This window comes from Nematolebias whitei, chromosome 18 (assembly GCF_014905685.2).
Source record: "Nematolebias whitei isolate Nwh7 chromosome 18, NemWhi1, whole genome shotgun sequence".
NCBI lineage: Eukaryota > Metazoa > Chordata > Actinopteri > Cyprinodontiformes > Rivulidae > Nematolebias > Nematolebias whitei.
Window position 1 is genome coordinate 3,160,311 of NC_056515.1, and position 19,259 is coordinate 3,179,569.

A 19,259-nucleotide genomic window follows, 5' to 3' on the forward strand; every position below is an offset into this window, starting at 1 on the left:
GGGGGGGGGGGGGGGGGGGGGGGGGGCGACACTGTTCAGTGATTTGTAGACATACATGAGTATTTTGAACTGGATTCGAAAGTGAACCGGTAACCAGTGTAGGGAGACTAAACTGGTGTAATGTGCTCTCTTTTGCCTGTACCGGTTAAAAATCGGGCTGCTGCATTCTGGACCAGTTGTAGTCGTGCAATGGAGATCTGACTGATACCAAACAGGAGCGAATTGCAGTAATCAAGCCTAGATGTAATGAATGCATGTATTACTGTCTCCAGGTTCTTTTTGGACAGTATGGGCTTCAGTTTAGACAGCCACCTCAGTTGGAAGAAGCATGATTTAACAATCATGTTTACATGATTGTTAAGCTTCAGGGAAGGGTCCATTATCACGCCCAGATTAGTGACTCTTTGTTTTTCTGACAGGGTTAGAGCGGAGAGGTCGATGCAGTGGTTTGTGATCGTGTCATTAGGAGGGAACAACATGACTTCAGACTTCTTTTCATTGAAACTTAAGAAGTTTAAAGCCATCCAGTCCCTGATGTCAGCCAGGCAGTCGAGCAGAGGTTGAATAGAGCACGTGCCATTGTGTCTTAGGTCGTTTTCACACCTGATAGTCAAGTAGACTCGATTCAGTTCGGGACCAATATTCATGACATTTTGTTTACATTTGAGCTGTTGCATTTGCATTCACACTGCACTGTGCAGTCGAGTCAACCTGTTGAACCAACCTATTCCCCCGCTCGCCTGTGGGGGCGCTGCACCAAGAACTACTGAAAGAAACAACACAAAAACCTCTGAAGACACGTCTTCTTCTTCTTCTGTAAATAAAAACAAAAATGAAGTGGCATCAAGTTTTAGCAGTTTTAGGAGTTACATTTTGTCATTTTTCAAAAATGGACTTAGCATGAGCAGAAGATGAGACAAGACCATGGAGAATATTGTTTTTCCACACAAGGCAGCTGACGGCTCCATATAAGGTAAGAGAAATGCGTGTTTGTTTGTCCTGCTGAGCGGGGCCCGGTCTGTTTACATTCACACTGTACTCGAACCATGCTGGAGTTCACTTCTACCGGACCGAGACCTAGGTTTTAGCCCGGGCCAGAGTTCGCCTATTTGTTCCGTGACAGAGTTCGATGGTGCGTTCACACCTCCCTAAATGAACCAGACTTTCTAGGAAAACGAGCTAGAGTTCGATTAAAGCGGACTAAACAGGGCTGGTGTGATTGCACCCTTAGGGGGAAGTAAATTTGACAGTCATTGGCGTAGAAGTGGAAGGGCATGTTGTGTTTCCGGAAAATAGCACCAAGTGGCAGCAGGTATAAAGAGAATAGGCGGGGACCCAGAATGGACCTCTGCTGAACCCCCCATTTAGGCTCTGCCGCTGCAGAACTAAAATCCTTGATGGAGACACAAAAGGATCTGTCAGTGAGGTAAGATCTGAACCAATTGAGGGCTGACCCTGTGATGCCCACCCACTGCTCCAACCTAGTAATGAGGATCTCATGGTCGATGGTGTCAAAGGCGGCCGTGAGGTCCAACAGGACAAGCAGCACAGAATCACCGGTATCAGTGGTTAAGAAAATGTCATTAAAGACCTTCAGCAGGACAGTTTCAGTGCTATGGAGAGGTTTAAAGCCAGATTGGAATAGCTCTAAGATGGCATGATCCTCCAGGAAGCACTTCAACTGGGACTTGACTATTTTCTCCAGTACTTTAGAAACAAATGGGAGTTTGGAGACAGGCCGGAAGTTGGAAACGACTGAGGGGTCAAGGTTTGTTTTTTTCAGGAGAGGCTGGACAGCAGCATGTTTAAAGGTTTTTGGCACCACGCCAGTGGATAAACTACTGTTTACTATGGCAAGAATGGACGGACCTAGAGTTGGAAACACCTCCTTTAGTAGTCGAGGGGGGACCACATCAAAGGGGGAGCCAGAAGGTTTCAAGCTGCACATGACCTGCTCTGGAGAAGATAGAGTGATGGGTTTTTCAGTCAGGATTATTGATTAATGCCAAACCAGTTATTAGTTATGATGCTTTTGAATCGCTGTCCCTCAGTCTTTCTCATCCAAAATGGAAATCAGAAAATCCTCTTTTACTAGTTGTTATATATCGTCCACCAGGAGCTTACTCTCAGTTTTTGTCTGAATTCTCAGGTAATTTTATGGTTTAAATCATATTTATCTGATAGATTCCAATTTGTAAATGTAAATAATAAATCTTCATACACCAAAATTAGTCATGGAGTTCCTCAGGGCTCAGTGCTTGGGCAAATACTCTTTACTTTATATATGCTTCCATTAGGTAAAGTTATTAAACAGCATGGGATAAATTTTCATTGTTATGCTGATGACACACAATTATATTTGTCCATTAAACCCAATGAATCCAATCAGCTACTTAGACTACAAGCATGTCTTAAAGACATAAAAACCTGGATGACCCTTAATTTTCTCCTGTTGAACAGACAAAACTGAGGTTTTGGTTTTTGGACCTGAGCACGGAATGAATTTTCAGTCTTTCTCCCTCCTTAGATGATATTAATCTGTCCTCCAGCTCTAATGTTAAAAATCTTGGTGTTATTTTTGATCAGGACATGTCTTTTATCCCCCACATTAAAAACGTTACTAGAACCTCCTTCTTCCACCTGCGTAATATCACTAACATTAGAAACATCTGATCTAAAGATGATGCAGAAAAACTGGTCCATGCATTTGTCACGTCCAGACTGGACTATTGCAATGGTTTATTATCTGGATGTCCAAAAACTTCTTTAAAACATCTTCAGTTGATCCAAAATGCTGCTGCCAGAGTCTTAACTGGAGTTACTGGGAGAGATCATATTTCGCCAGTTTTAGTTTCTCTCCATTGGCTCCCTGTCAAATCCAGAATATAATTCAAAATCTTACTTCTAACCTACAAAGCTCTCAACAACCTAGCTCCATCTTATGTTACAGATCTTATTGTTCCATATTTTCCTAACAGAGCACTTCACTCTCAGACTGCAGGTTTACTTGTGGTTCCTAGAATTTACAAAAACAGAATGGGAGGCAGATCTTTTAGTTATCAGGCTCCTCTCTTATGGAACCAACTTCCAATCTCTGTCCGTGAGGCTGACACATTATCCAGTTTTAAGACTGGGCTTAAGACTTTCCTTTTTACTAAATCCTTTAGTTTTGGACAGTTTGGGTTTCCTGAGCTGTCCCTTAGTTATGCTGCTATAGGCTTAGACTGCTGGGGGACAAACTGACCACAATTTTCACTCTACTACTGTCTTTACTTACTCTGCTCAACATTTGTAATAATTTTTTTCTATCCTTAACATGTGTTTTTTTGTTAACCACCTCATTTTCATTAGCTTGAGCATATTGATGTGTTCTTGTTTAAAAACTGCTGTACTGGAAAACTTCAAACCTGGACTAGAGTTGATGACAGCTATGTTAAACTGTAGGTGAGGTTAGATTAAATTAAATTTAACCGTTATAAGCATGATTTATTAGCATCTAGAAAGCAATATTTAAATGTCCTCGTTAAAAGCTAAACTGGAAGTTGTAGCATAGACTGGTCTATAAACTTAAATTTGTCACAATATTGTCAACTCTGCAGCTGCTGGATGAGACCATACCATACCATTTTATTTATAGAGCACTTAAAACAGCGACAAGGCCAACCAAAGTGCTGTACAGACAGAACAACAGACAACACACGAAGCAACATACAAAATGAAGTAAATCAGAATATAGACATAAAAACGATGCAGATAATAAATAAGACGACAAACCAGTGTGGAGTGTACAGGTTCAAAAACACAGATCCTTTGGTGTTGAAAGCTACTGAATAGTAGTGGGTTTTTAAACTAATTTAAAAACCAGCCAGTTTGATTATCCCAATACTGAACAATGTCATCTAACATCAGTCTAATACAGTAACAGTGAAATGAAACAGTAACTGCAAGAAGTTTGTGTACATTTTTATTATTTTTACATTCTTTAACAAAAATGTGTTACATTCATGATCAGTGTGATGAAACATTTTCACCCCGGACGAGAAGATCATTGTGAAAGGTCTGCATTATTTTTTTTTATTTTGAACCATAGGGGTCTCTGAAATGTTATTGTTTCTTAAATACCTTCTTTATCTTACATATTTCTGTTAAATTTTCAGTTCACCAGGCCCATTTTAATGTGGAAATGACTTTGTGATGGGCCTGGGAGACAGCAGATGAGATTTAGAGACATGAAGAAACAGGACTGCCATTTACCTACTGCACAGGCGCATCACCTCAGTGGAGAGAGAGAGATTTGGGCTTCAAATTGAATTTGACCATCATTGTGTAGTGCTCTATGGTGGCAACAAACGTTACATGTACATAACTTGTTTTAATGTGTGTGTGTTTTCTAGGTTTGAATAGTAAAATTGAGAAATAAAAAGAAATTAAATCTCCTCAATTTCAGTTTCTTCTTCAAAAATATCACTGTGAACCCTAAAGAAAAGCCATTTGCTTAAAATGGAGATTTTTGTGACTGTGTATTTTAATGTTATGCAGTTTTAATATGTGTACTCCACTGTATTGTTTTAACATACTAATGAATACACAGTTACTTCAGCTGTGTTTAATCTTAGTAACTGTTTTTTGGTCGGGAAAAAAATTAATCCTAATTAAAATAAATTAAGCACTCTTTTAGCTTAAAAAGATGTTCCTCAAGCTAATGAAAAGTTTGCTTTGTAGAGATGTATGGTTCTCAGTGGACAGTGATAATATACAAACATGATCTTTAATATGATTTATTGCTCTAGATTACAGAGCTCCATATTATGTACAGCAGAAACAAGAAATATTCTCATTTACACAGTCTTACTAATCAAAAATGAATCAAAATATGGTGGGAAAAAGTGAAAAAGAACATTTTGCTATACAATAAGTATTTTCACTTCATGCTCAACACTCTCAGAAATCCCCCCTCCAGGGAATGTGAAATTTTTTAGAGGATTTTTGGATGGCCGTAGTACATAGCTGATGACAGCCTTGAGTGTATTGTCAACAACAACAAAAAACAGATTCAAGAACTTAGAGCTGTACAAAGAGTGAACTGAGGCTAGAACAATGGCATCAAGAGACACCAGGCAGAGGAAAGTGACATGAGTGGGTTTTAGGATTCATGCACGAAAAAACAAGCCAGGAATGGTTAAAAAGATTTATTAATAAATTGCCACTAGTCTGTTCCAGGCCCAGGTCCAATCTGTAGAGATACGGTGCAAAGTGAATAACCATCACATCAATGTGAAGAAGATGAAGGAGATGATTGTGGACTTGAGAAGGAACAAACACACGTATACCCCCCGGAACATAAGAGGATCTGCAATGGAAGTGTTGGAATGGAAGTGGAATGTTATGGAATAATGTTATGATAAATGAGATTGACATATCTAATAAGTCTTAGACATATGATAATTTTGTTAACCTTGTGGTGTCTACTAGAACAGGGATAACCGTAATATTTGTGCCTTTTTTATCTGTAGAATGAGAGAGTTTGCAGGTCATCATGACATGAACCGTCATGATTTAACTTTGCATTATTAGATTGGATATTGATTAACTGTTCCATCTTTTCTATCTTCTGTTAATAAAGCTGTTTACTTGTGTTTCTGATTTTATAATGTTTATCTTTAATTTGAATTGTTTTGTTATTGACATACATGTGTAATGATCAGTGCTATGAAATTTCACCTGAGGTAAAATGCTGAGGTGTTTTCTTATTTTTATTAAATAAAATTGCTGGGTCTGTTGGGGGTGATGACAGCTCTCATCTGGACTCAGGAGAGAAGAGTAGACAATAATATTTAAACATTTAAATTATTCATTAATATTTACATAAATAAATAACATGTAAACTATTCAGGTTAAGCAACACTGATTCATGCCAGGGTTGGAAATGGAGCTGTATTAGTTTGGGTTTTTAATTTCAGGTAATAAAACTATTCATCATTTTATTCCTCCCACAGAACAAACACATGTATGTTAGGTTTTGAGGTGCAGGACCTCCTTAGCAAAGTTAGGCCTCCTTTGCTGGGGATGTCTGGTGACCTAAAAGGAATTTGCCTGGTTAAATAGAAGTCACGTTCAAACACACATATTCACACACACACACACGCACGCACGCACGCACACACACAGAGTGCTTAATATTTTACAGAGATGGAAAGACAATGTTGATGTGTTCATGTGTACTCATCTGCTCACACAGACTCATGTTCATGTTTGTGCTGATGTTTGACATATTGTTTTTATGCTATTAGTGCTTGGTGTATATTTAGTTGATGTTTCTCTTATTTCATATCTTAGATCTTATCATTGATTTTCTTTTACATTTTATTGTTGGATGTAACTGGGACCCTGTGTACATAATTTTGTTCCACCACATGTACCACACACACATTATAAATGCTTCTGACACCAGTGGCCAACATGTTACAAAACAAGTACACACATCGTGTCATGTGGTGTTCAAAGTGCATTCAACTTAATTCAGTCTTGATGATTTGTGTCAATGAGCATTTGGAGTTTTATACATAAAAATACACTTGATAGTTAGAATTTTAAGTATATTTACTGTATATTATGGTCATTTATTCTGTATTTTGCCAGATTATAGTGATTCTGGGGTTGTTATGATGGGGCCCTTGAAGATTGTTGCCCAGGGTACAGCGAAGTGTTAATCTGGCCCTGGGTATATGAGGAGATGTATGGGAGGCTGGACACTAAAGAGGGTGAGAACGACTTGTACCGATTGATGAGACACAGGGATCAGACTGGAAAGAATGTGCAGCAGATTAGGCTTGTTAAAGAATTGGACAAGGAAGTGGGAAAGATAAGTGAGGGTGAAGTCTGGAAGTCTCTGAAAAGAATGAAGAAGGGAAAGGCAGTAAATAGTAAATGGTAAATGGACTGTACTTATATAATGCCTTTCTATCTTATTTCAAGATACTCAAAGCACTTTACACTACAATCTGTGCCCTCATTTACCCATTCATACAGCACTCTACTAGATATCTACAAAGCTAATTGAACAAATCATTCTAAAGAGACTAATCAGAGCTTTATCACATTCAAACACCGATAGGACACACATCAGAAGCTATGAGGGGTTCAGTGTCTTGCCCAGGGACACTTCGGCATGTGACTGCTGGTGGATACAAACCCCCAACTCTCGCATTGGAGGACGACTGCTCTAACCACTCAGCCACAGCCGCCCACAAGAGGAGAATCAGTAGGACCTGATGACCAGTGGAGGTTTGGAAATGTCTTGGATAAATGGCAGTGAGGTTTTTGACCCAAATATTCAATGACATATTTGAAGGTGAAAAAATGCCTGAGGAATGGAGAAGTGTGCTGGTGCCCATTTTTTAGAAAAAGGGTGATGTACAGAGTTGTAGCAACTACACGGGAATTAAGTTGATGAGTCACACAATGAAGATCTGGGAGAGAACTGTGGAAGCTAGACTTAGACAAGGTGACTGTGAAGAGCAGTATGGTTTCATGCCAAGAAAGAGCACCACAGATTCATCTTTGCTTTGAGGATGCTGATGGAGAAGTACAGAGATGGTCAGAAAGAACTCCATTGTGTCTTTGTGGATTTAGAAAAAGCATATGACAGAGTGCCAAGAGAGGAGATGTGGTATTGCATTAGGAAATCTGGAGTGACCAAGAAGTATGTTAGACTGGTGCAGAACATGTATGAGGACAGCAGGACAGTGGTGAGATGTGCTGTAGGAGTGACAGATAGCTTCAAGGTGGAGGTGGGAGTGCATCAAGGATCGGCTCTGAGCCCCTTCTTGTTTGCTCTGGTGATGGACTGAGTAACAGATGAGGTCAGGCAGGAATCCCCATGGACTATGATGTTTGCAGATGACATTGTGATCTGTGGTAAGAACAGGAAACAGGTGGAAGAGATTTTGGAGAGGTGGAGGTATGCACTTGAAAGAAGAGGAATGAAAGTCAGCTGTAGTAAGACAGAGTACATGTGTGTGAATGAGAGGGAGGAGGTGGAACAGTGAGGCTACAAGGAGCAGAGGTCACAAAGGTGCAGGACTTCAAGGACTTGCAGTCCACTGTCCAGGAAAATGGGGAATGTGGTAATGAAGTGAAAAAGAGAGTCCAGGCAGGATGGAGTGGATGGAGAAAAGTTTCAGGAGTGATTTATGACAAAAGGTGTCAGCAAAGGTAAAAAAAAAAAAGTTTACAAGACAGTGGTTAGACCAGCTATGTTGTATGGTCTGGAGACAGAGACATGGACAAAAAGACAGGAGAAAGAACTGGAAGTGGCAGAAATGAAGATGTTGAGGTTCTTCTTAGGAGAGACAAGGATGGATAAGATTAGGACTGAGATCATCAGAGGTACAGCACAGGTTGAACAACTGGGAGATAAAGTTCGAGAGGTCAGACTGAAATGGTTTGGACATGTCCAGAGGAGGGACCATGGGTATATTGGTAAAAGGATGTTAGAAATGCAGCTGCCAGGAAAAAGACAAAGAAAAAGGCCAAAGAGGAGATATATGGATAGAGTTAGAGAAGACATGAATGTAGTTGGAGTGAGGACAGAGGATGCAGAGGACAGAGTGAGATGGAGGAGGATGGTTCGCTGTAGCGACCCCTGAAGAGAGAAAAGCTGAAAGAACATTTAAGCTAATATTACTACAGTACCTGTGAAATACTTATTATACCAACTCTTCCTACTTGCACCATTAGATTCTACCATGTTGTCATTACTATATTTCTTTTTGACCTTGTAAATATTATATTTCTTTTCACTTTTTGGTACTTTATTTTGTACCTTTATTGCATGCTTTAGTATTTCTTGTTTGTTTTTTAAGCCAGTTGAAACTGTTCTTCTCATCCTGAACATTTCAATGCATCATTGACCTTGTGTTAACCTGCAAATGTCAAATAAACAATAAAGTAAACTATTTAAGTATAGTCCATTTACCATTTGTTCCAGGAACCCACAGTCAGACTGTAGAAACCAGCTTACTTGAGGCTAACATCAGACTGGAACAGCTTTGTTTATAATAAAAAACAGTTATAGACAATTGCTGGGATTTATTTCTGTAGAAAAAGGTTTTAGGGTTAAAATGTTAGTTAGATTAAAATGTGTATTTGAATAGTAAAACTCATAGCGCTCATGGTGCTAAAACTAATAGTTAAAACAATCCTACTAATCCTAGAAGGGTTGCTTTAACAGGAAACTAACATTGTCAACATAGAATGAATGCTGCAGCAGCTGACGACGGAGGTCAGATCAGGTGTTCAGGTTTCTGACAGTCCCACACAACATGAGACGTTATAAAATCTCAGCTGGGAGGCTCTAAGCTAGTCTAAACAAGGTTTAAAAGAACATTTTGTTCCGGGTTCTGCAGAATCTGCATGTTGTGACACTTATTGCAACACATATTTCTAATCTTTCAGTTCATCTCAGAGATCATCAGCAGCTTTAACTGAAAGTGCTGTAGGTGTTTGGACCTATCAGACCCAAATTGGGCTGTTTACTCATGTCTGAAGTCAAACAAACAAACAAGCAAACAAACAATTTAGGGCTGAGTACAATAACATCACTTGTGTTATGATTATTTTTTGGCTTGTGGGTTAAAGTGACTAATCACTGATTTGCAGAGGATTTCTGTACCTCTGTAGGTCCACAAAATATTTAACTCAACTAACATGACAGAAGAAGAAAAGATTTCAGATGAATCTGGATCTTCTGGTGTTCAGGTGGACATCTCACCTGGATCAGAGTCACCGTCCCCGCTCTGAGCTCCACCTCCAGCTGCCAGCAGCAGCAGCACAGAAATCTTCCAAGGGAACAGCATATTCTCAGCAGGTGTCCATCCAGTTGAAGATCAGCTAACCTGTTCTCTGCTCACCCACAGCACAATGCAGCACAACACCTTGACAGCAGAGCTGCTCTTCTTCTCAGCAGCAGGAGAAGGAGGGGCCTCTGCAGAGGAAGGAGGGAGGCGATGTTGTGCTGGTTGAGGTTTCTGCTCACAGGATGCTTGTAGAGCAGAAAACATCTCTGATCAGCAGAATAAGAAGTTTTTGGACAGCCAATTCGAAACCAGTGCTTCTTAGAAGGATCTGGATTATATTTTACATCAAACTCACTCACAGAAAAATAGCTGACCTTCATAGCTTCTACCCAATGGGGGAAGCTGAGAAAAGAAGAATGTTGTGAGAAATTCAGAGAGGAGCTGTTAAAGGCTCTGGGTGGTAAAAAAAAAAAAAAAAGAACTTCCTAATGACTGGGCTACTACAGTGACAGTAATTAGAGAGACAGGTAGGAAGGTACTTTGTGTGTCATCTGGACAGAGAATGGATGATAAATAAACCTGGTGGTGGAATAGTGAAGTGCAGGACGTCATTCAAAGAAAAAGATTAGCCAAGAAGAAATATGACAGTGAGAGGACTGAAGAGAGGACACAGGAATATAAGGAGATGGGACGTAGAGCAAAGAGGGAAGTAGCTAAGGCAAAGCAGAGGGCGTACGATGAGTTGTATGGGAGACTGGACACTAAAGAGGGCAAGAACGACTTGTACCGATTGGTAAGATGGAGGGATCAGGCTGTAAAGGATGTGCAGCAGGTTAGGTTTATTAAAGATAGGAATGGTAATGTTCTAACAAATGAGGAGAGTGTGACGGGAAGATGGAAGGAGTACTTTGAGGAGCTAATGAATGAAGAGAATGAAAGAGAAAGAAGAGTAGAGGTCATAGAAACTGTGGACCAGGAAGTGGGAAAGATTAGTGAGGGTGAAGTCCAGAAAGCTCTGAAGAGAATGAAGAAGGTGAAGTCAGTAGGACCTGATGACCATTGGAGGTTTGGAAATATCTTGGAGAAATGGCAGTGAGGTTTTTGACCCAAATATTTAATGACATATTTGAAGGTGAGAAAATGCCTGAGGCATGGAGAAGAAGTGTGCTGGTGCCCATTTTTTTAGAAAAAGGGTGATGTACAGAGTTGTAGCAACTACACGGGAATTAAGTTGATGAGTCACACAATGAAGATCTGGGAGAGAGATGTGGAAGCAAGACTTAGACAAGGTGACTGTGAGCAGCAGTATGGTTTCATGCCAAGAAAGAGCACCACAGATGCCATCTTTTCTTTGAGGATGCTGATGGAGAAGTACAGAGAGGGTCAGAAAAAACTCCATTGTGTCTTTGTGGATTTAGAAAAAGCATCTGACAGAGTGCTGAGGGAGGAGGTGTGGTATTACATGAGGAAATCTGGAGTGGCAGACATGTTAGACTGGTGCAGGACATGTATGAGGACAGCAGGACATGTATGAGGACAGCAGGACAGTGGTGAGATGTGCTGTAGGAGTGACAGATAGATTCAAGGTGGAGGTGGGATTGCATCAAGGATCGGCTCTGAGCCCCTTCTTGTTTGCTCTGGTGATGGACCGAATAACAGATGAGGTCAGGCAGGAATCCTCATGGACGATGATGTTTGCAGATGACATTGTGATCTGTGGTGAGAACAGGGAACAGATGGAAGAGAACTTAGAGAGGTGGAGGTATGCACTTGAAAGAAGAGGAATGAAAGTCAGCCATAGTAAGACAGAGTACATGTGTGTGAATGAGAGGGAGGAGGTGGAACAGTGAGGCTACAAGGAGCAGAGGTCACAAAGGTGCAGGACTTCAAGGACTTGGGATCCACTGTCCAGGAAAATGGGGAATGTGGTAAAGAAGTGAAAAAGACAGTCCAGGCAGGATGGAGTGGATGGAGAAAAGTTTCAGGAGTGATTTGTGACAAAAGGTGTCAGCAAAGGTCAAAGGAAAGTTTACAAGACAGTGGTGAAACCAGCTATGTTGTATGGTCTGGAGACAGAGACATGGACAAAAAGACAGGAGAAAGAACTGGAAGTGGCAGAAATGAAGTTGTTGAGGTTCTTCTTAGGAGAGACAAGGATGGATAAGATTAGGAATGAGATCATCAGAGGTACAGCACAGGTTGAACAACTGGGAGATAAAGTTAGGGAGGACACACTGAGATGGTTTGGACATGTCCAGAGGAGGGACAGTGGTTTGGACATGTTCAGATAACGGAATGTGGGTATATTGGTAGAAGGATGTTAGAAATGCAGCTGCCAGGAAAAAGACAAAGATATATGGATACAGTTAGAGAGGACATGGAAGTAGTTGGAGTGAGGACAGAGGATGAAGAGGACAGAGTGATGTGGAGGAGGATGACTCGCTGTGGTGACCCCTAATGAGAGAAAAGCCTAAAGAAGAAGAAAAAGAAGAAGAAACTCAGTCACAGACAGGAAGCAACTTTGATCAAACTGAAACCAGACTGAAGTCTGAACACCACGGCTTCTTCACTTTTCTATTTCCATTCACTGATTTTAAATCAAATCAGATTTTAACTTTTCTCAACTAGAGTCAGATTTAAAGTCACATTCTACAAATAAAACTCTGTTTTAACTATCTTTATCATACGTAAACAATAATAACAAATACTATGTGTGAAGCTGCTGCTGCTGTTTGTCAGCCAGGGAAGGGTCAAAGTTCATCTGGAGTACATTGATGTGCAGAGAGAAAGATTCTTCACATTTCAGACAGTTGATCTACCCAGAAGGTCAGATCGTGCAGTGACTCTACAGGCCTCAGTCAGCCGGTCAAAGGTCATGTCATCTTCTCTGTATAAACAACATGGCAGCACCACTTAGGTTTGTAAAGTTTCACTTGAAGGAAACACAAGACTTCTGGACCAAAACCAGACCAGAGACAGCTGTTTACCCATAATGCACTGCAGCAAACAGCTCCTCCCAACTGTCAGCACGGTGGTAGAGGGCTGATTGTTTGGGCTCCTTTCAGTCACCGAGTGGACCAGAACTCCTCTGTAGACCAAAGAGCTCTGGAGACAAACATGAGTCCATCTGTCCAACAGCTGAAGATTGGACCAAACTGGGTCCAAAAGGACCATGATCGCAAATACAGCAGCCAATCTAAAACAGAACGGGTCAAAAAGAACCAGAGTTCAGAATCTAAACATGACTAAGGTTCTGCGGTGGATGTTCAGAGAGCTGAGCAGAACCCTCAATGATGGAAAAGAAGAGTGGGCTAGAACTCCTCCAGAACTAGGAGAGAGACTGATGAAGTCCTACAAAGGAGGAAGATCAGCAGCTTGTTTTTTATTTAAACCTCAGATTATTCCTCTTAAACCTTTTCATACGGGCATCAAACTGTCAGCTTATGGAAACAAGTCATTTCAGAAACAGCAGCAATGATCTGGCTGTAACTTAATGACGTTGTTGCATTTGACCACAATTTTTCTATAAAAATAAACCTTATCTCCTACAACCATCTGCCTGCAGAAGCTCGTCTTGAGTCTGAGAACGAACAGTGCGCTGTTTGAGTTGTTTTGTGTCGAACCCAAACCTACAAACCACTTCCTGTCTCCTCCACTCATTTGGTTTGTTTTCAAATGAGGCCAGAAGGTACACTGTGCTCTTATTTACTATAGCCACAATGCAGCGTGTCAGCCTGCAGAGAACAGGATATCTCACACCTGTGGTGTGGTCACATGACCAGCAGACACCTGCTGCCTCTGACTCTTTAGAGTCTGTTCCTCTGAACAATTTGGACTTTCTGTCTTTACAGGACTTTTACTTGCTGCTTAAAGCCTCAGCTCACCGTGTGTTGTTTTAGAACAATGTGGTTAGATCCGTTTGCTTTTCTCAGATAATTTTTCCGGCTCAGGAAGGGTGCACAGCAAGGCATGCTGGGAAACAATGATGCAATGGCTGCTGCCTCCTCTGATGTGGGAAAGAAACTCAGCAGATTGAAGACAGAAGAGTTAAATGTGAAGGACAGGAAGTGTTTGCTTCTTGAACAAGTCGGTCCTGAGGGATCTCAGGTCGGACTGAATCCACACGAGGGTTTCATGAGGCTCATTTCAAAAGTAGCAAAGGTCCACGTCAGTTTCATTCTGTCTGTGTTTAAATTCCAACTTCTCTCAGACAAAACAATGAAAGACACAGATCGAAACATCACAGTGAAAGAGCTGAAATTAAAAACATGACATGAGTTTAAAGTAAGCAGAAAGTGACAACCCATAAAACTGGATGTGGACACAGGTACTGTCAGTAAAAATGTTCTGGTGTCACAGCTGTGTGAGGTTCTGTTGATCAGAAGGTTCGGATCAGATCAGACTCATGAGGAGAATCTGTGTGATTTCACTTTATTAATAAATCAATTTCAATTTAATTCATTTCAGTTTATTTCTATAGCACCAAACCACAACAAAGTTGTCTCAGGGCACTTTACAGGAACATTCACATAAAAGCCAATTAGTAAAGTTCTCTATCTAAGGAATCCAGCAGACAAGTTGAATCTTGGCTTCGTTGCAGTCTCCCATCCTGAGCAAGCACAGTGGCAACAGTGGAAAGAAAAAACTCCCTTTTAACAGGAAGTAACCTCCAGCAGAACCAGGCTCAGGACAAGCGGCCATCTGCTTTGACCGGCTGGTTGAGAGGACAGGAAGGAGAGACAGACGAACACAGAATGGTAGGTCCAGGTATAGGTCCAGGTGTATCTGAAAGACAAAAAAACACATGTTAAGGATAGAAAAAATAATTACAAATACAAAACAGGTTGAGCAGAGTAAGTAAAGACAGTAGCAGAGTGAAGAAATGTGGTCAGTTTGTCCTCCAGCAGTCTAAGCCTATAGCAGCATAAAAGGGACAGCTCAGGAAACCCAAACTGTCCAAAACTATAGGATTTATCAAAAAGGAAAGTCTTCTCAATCCGGTCTATGTGTCAGCCTCACAGACAGAAACTGGAAGTTGTTTCCACAAGAGAGGAGCCTGATAACTGAAAGATCTGCCTCCCATTCTGCTTTTGGAAACTCTAGGAACCACAAGTAAGCCTGCAGTCTGAGAGTAAACTGCTCTGTTAGGAAAAATGGAACAATAAGTTCTGCAATATAAAATGGGGCTAGGTTGTTGAGAGCTTTGTAGGTTAGAAGTAAGATTTTGAATTCTATTCTGGATTTGACAGGGAGCCAATGGAGAGAAACTAAAACTGGAGAAATATGATCTCTCCCAGTAACTCCAGTTAAGACTCTGGCAGCAGCATTTTGGATCAACTGAAGACGTTTTAAAGAAGTATTTGGACACCCAGATAATAAACCATTGCAATAGTCCAGTCTAGACGTGACAAATGCATGGACCAGTTTTTCCGCATCATTTTTGGACAAGATGTTTCTAATTTTAGTGACATTAGTTAGAGCGGCTGTGGCTGAGTGGTTAGAGCAGTCATCCTCTAATGCAAGGTTTGGGGGTTCAAATCCACCAGCAGTCACATGCCGAAGTGTCCTTGGGCAAGACACTGAACCCCTCATAGCCTCTGATGTGTGTCCCATCAGTGTATGAATGTGATAAAGCTCTGATTAGTCTCTTTAGAATGATTTGTTCAATTAGCTTTGTAGAGATTTAGTAGAGTGCTGTATGGATGGGTAAATGAGACACAGATTGTTGTAAAGCGCTTTGAATATCTAGATAAGATAGAAAGGTGCTATATAAGTACAGTCCATTTACTATTACACAGGTGGAAGAAAGCTGTTTTGGTAACAATTTTATTTTGAGGGTTAAAAGACATGTTCTGATCAAAAATAACTCCAAGGTTTTTAACTTTAGAACTGGAGGACACATTAATGCCATCCAGAGAAAGTGAAAGAATGCAAAATTTATTCCTAAGATGCTCAGGTACAAAAACCACAACCTCTGTCTTGTCTGAGTTTAAAGGCAGAAAATTAGGGGCCTTCCAGTTTTTATGCCTTTAAGACATGATTGTGACTTAAGTAACTGATTTGATTCATTAGGTTTCATGGACAAATATAACTGAGTATCATTAGCATGACAAGAAAATTTATCCCATGCTTTAATAGTAAAGGTTATCGACCATCCCATGGACCTATATGCTCCATTAAGTAAATAACTTTACCTAATGGAAGCATATATAAAGTAGAGTACTGGTCCAAGCACTGAACCTTGAGGAACTCCATGACTAATTTTGGTATATGAAAATTCATTATTTACATTTACAAACTGAAATCTATCAAATAAGTATGATTTAAACCATTTTAGAGCTGTTCCTGCAATCCCAATATCATATTCAAGCCTCTGTAGTAAAATATTGTGATCAAATGTGTTAGAATGGGAGCTGGCTGTGGGTCACAGGTCACTGCAGCTAGCTGCTGCGAGCCGTGGGCCTTAGGCCTCCTCTTGGACCCAGGACTCGCCTCCAGCCCACACTGCTTCTGCTTGAACCTCCCTTGGAAGTGGCAACTTACACTATAACAAATCAAGGAAACGTGAATTCAGTTTTACCAATTGTATTAAAGTCAAGGCAGGAAAAGGTTAATGTTTACAGCGCAGACCTCTCCGGTACAGTTCAATGCGATCAGGCACCGGAAGGGCTGATGTCCCTTGTCATTACTGATGTATAGGGCCTAGACTCCTCCTTCGCAGAAGGGGAGCTCAACCTGTCACGTGTATGAGGGGGCACAACTAAGTGTGATCTTAACAGATCTTATGTGGTTTGACATGTAAGGAAAAATGAGATGGTGCTTAAAAAGCATTTCTACGTGATGTAGCAACCAAAAATGAGTTCTATTCCTTGACGGATATTGAATCCCTGGGAGATTCTTTTAGAGTTGCTGGCCCAGTTTAACCTATTCAGAACCGGGTCATAATTTCATTATAATCCCGTCTCTGAGCAGATCAAAAACCTCAGGACCAGTCTAAATAAATATCTAACAACTGTATCAAATGCAGCACTGAGGTCTAACAGGACCAGTAGAGACGCAAGTCCATTGTCTGAGGCCATGAGAATATCATTAGTGACTTTTACTAGTGCTGTTTCTGTGCTATGATGAGCTCTAAACCCTGACTGAAACTCTTCAAACAGATTATTTCTTTGTAGATATCCTGATGCATGCTCAATAATCCAGGTAGAAAAATCCAAAAAAAGTTCAATCTGGTCCTCTGGACATTAAAAAAAAAACAAAAAATAAAACAAAGCAAAAAAATATAGAAACGTTTCGTCTCTCATCCAAGAGACTTCCTCAGTCTGAGTTGCTGTTGGGGTTTCTTTGTAGATGTTCATGCAACTGATCTGCAACTATTTTCTCTAGAACAAATTCCATGCTCAATAATCCAGGTATACAATCCAAAATTTTTCAGTCAGGTCATCTGGACAGTTTATTTTTTTGTGCTGAAACATTTCAGAAAAAAAAAAAAAAAAAAGAAAGAAAAGAAACTGTCCAGATGACCTGACTGAAAAATGTTGGATATTTTCTCTAGAATTTTTTAGATGAAAGTTAGATTAGATATAGGTCTGTAATTGGACAGAATTTCTGAATCAAGGTCAGACTTCTTAAGTAAAGGTTTAATTACAGCAACCTTAAAGCTCTGTGGTACATAACCATTCATTAAAGACAAATTAAGTAGATCCAAAATGTGGACATTAATTAGGGGGAATACCTCTTTAAACAGTCTGGTTGGGATGGGATCTAGCAGACATGTGGATGGTTTGGATGAGGTTATTATTTTTGACAATTCAGAGAGTTCAACAGGACAAAAACTGTCCAAACATAAATCAGGTTCTAGTAACATTTCCAAAGCTGCCTCATCTGACAGCGAATCAGAGGCAATAGTAGGAAGTATGGTTTGAATTTTCTCTCTAATTGAAATAATTTTATTTATAAAGAATCTCATGAAGTCATCACTATTTATAGTTGTAGGGATACATGTTTCAAAAGAAGTGGGACTTTAGTTTAGCTGTAGTACTGAACAGAAACCTAGGGTTATTTTTATTCTCATCTAGTAAAGATGAATATTATAAAGTTCTGATATGTAACCAGATGTTGTAAAACAGCGTCTTCTCTTCTGAAATACTGTTTTATCTTGAGAGAAGGACCAACACTTTAATGATCTGCATCATGAATTTGATAATTCCTTAAAACTGAACACAGACTTCTGGTTTCATAGAAGTACAGTAGGCCTATATGGTTTTATACTGTATATTTGTTACTTTGGTTCTGAACTGCACTTTCAGTCTGACTTCATCCAGACCAGGAAGTTCTCCATTCACAGGTTCTGAACCATCAGGTTCTGTCTGCAGAATGTGAACCGAGGTGGTGGAACCAGAACCAGAAGCAGAGTTCAGAGTCTGGATCAGAGGAAGAGAAGTTCTCCCCCGCCCCAGACAAACCACATGGCTGAGGTTCTTATCTGCACTCAGCATCTCAGAACTTCTTCAGCTGTGGTTCTCCTTGCCGCTCTCAGGTTCTGATTGCACACCTGTTTACACACAGTCTGTGGTTTTGGATCCTGGGGGGTTCTCAGAGACAAGGAGGATGGGGAACAATATGAGGAGCTCACAGATCTCAGGTCTGTGCGTGAAGGAGAGAGTTTTATCACATGATGGTTTAACCAACAGGAGAGCTAAAATAATGAAAATGAAACTGTAAAATTTTTTTGAGAAGAACAATTTAAAGTTTTTAATGAAAATATGTAAGATTTTATTTCAACACCAGGAGGAGAAATGCCTGAAAACAAATATTTACCCAAGAAACAAAAAAGATGTGAAATCAAACATTCAGCAAATCGTACAACGCACAACATAGGCTCCAGGACTGATCTTCAGAGGAGCTGGACCTGATTCCTCTCTGGAGTTTCCCATGGTGAGAGCTGGTGCGGGTCTACTTATAGCTAAAAAAAAAAGGTTAGAAAACTAAGTCCATGGAGTCCTCTAGTTCTTGTGACCAATCTTTACATGGAGGAAATGGAACAGAGAACTCTGGACTTGTTCAAAGGAACAACACAGAGCTACTAGTTTTGATATATGGATGACACGTGGGTCAGAATCCAAGCTAAAAAAATACAGTAGAAGGTTTGGGAGACACATCAGTTCTTTGGACAACATCAAGTTTACCAGGGAGGACACCAACAACAACAAGCTCTGTTTATGGACTCTTCGGTGGACATGGAAAGAGATGGATGCCTCAACACTGAAGTTTATAGGAAACCTACTCACATGGGTCAAAACTTTCTGTTTGACTCTCACCATCCTCTGGAACACAAACTTTCTGTTATCAGAACTCTACACCACTGGGCCAAATATGTCCAGACAAAGACAGAAGGAACAAAACATTATGAGAGAAACACAAAGTTTGTTTTCTCAGTCATCCAGGTATATAACAACAAAA

The 19,259-nt window shown here is 40.3% G+C and overlaps 1 protein-coding gene across 1 annotated transcript in view; it reads right to left on the reverse strand.

Moving 5' to 3' along the window:
• Nucleotides 1-9,922, reverse strand: part of lrsam1 (leucine rich repeat and sterile alpha motif containing 1) — a 145,545-nt gene extending 135,623 nt beyond the window's left edge. Inside the window, exon 1 of the mRNA XM_037692504.1 lies at nt 9,773-9,922. Within this exon, the coding sequence (XP_037548432.1) occupies nt 9,773-9,857 (85 nt within the window). The 5' untranslated portion in view covers nt 9,858-9,922. The remainder of the gene's footprint in view (nt 1-9,772) is intronic.
• Nucleotides 9,923-19,259: the final 9,337 nt, after the last annotated feature.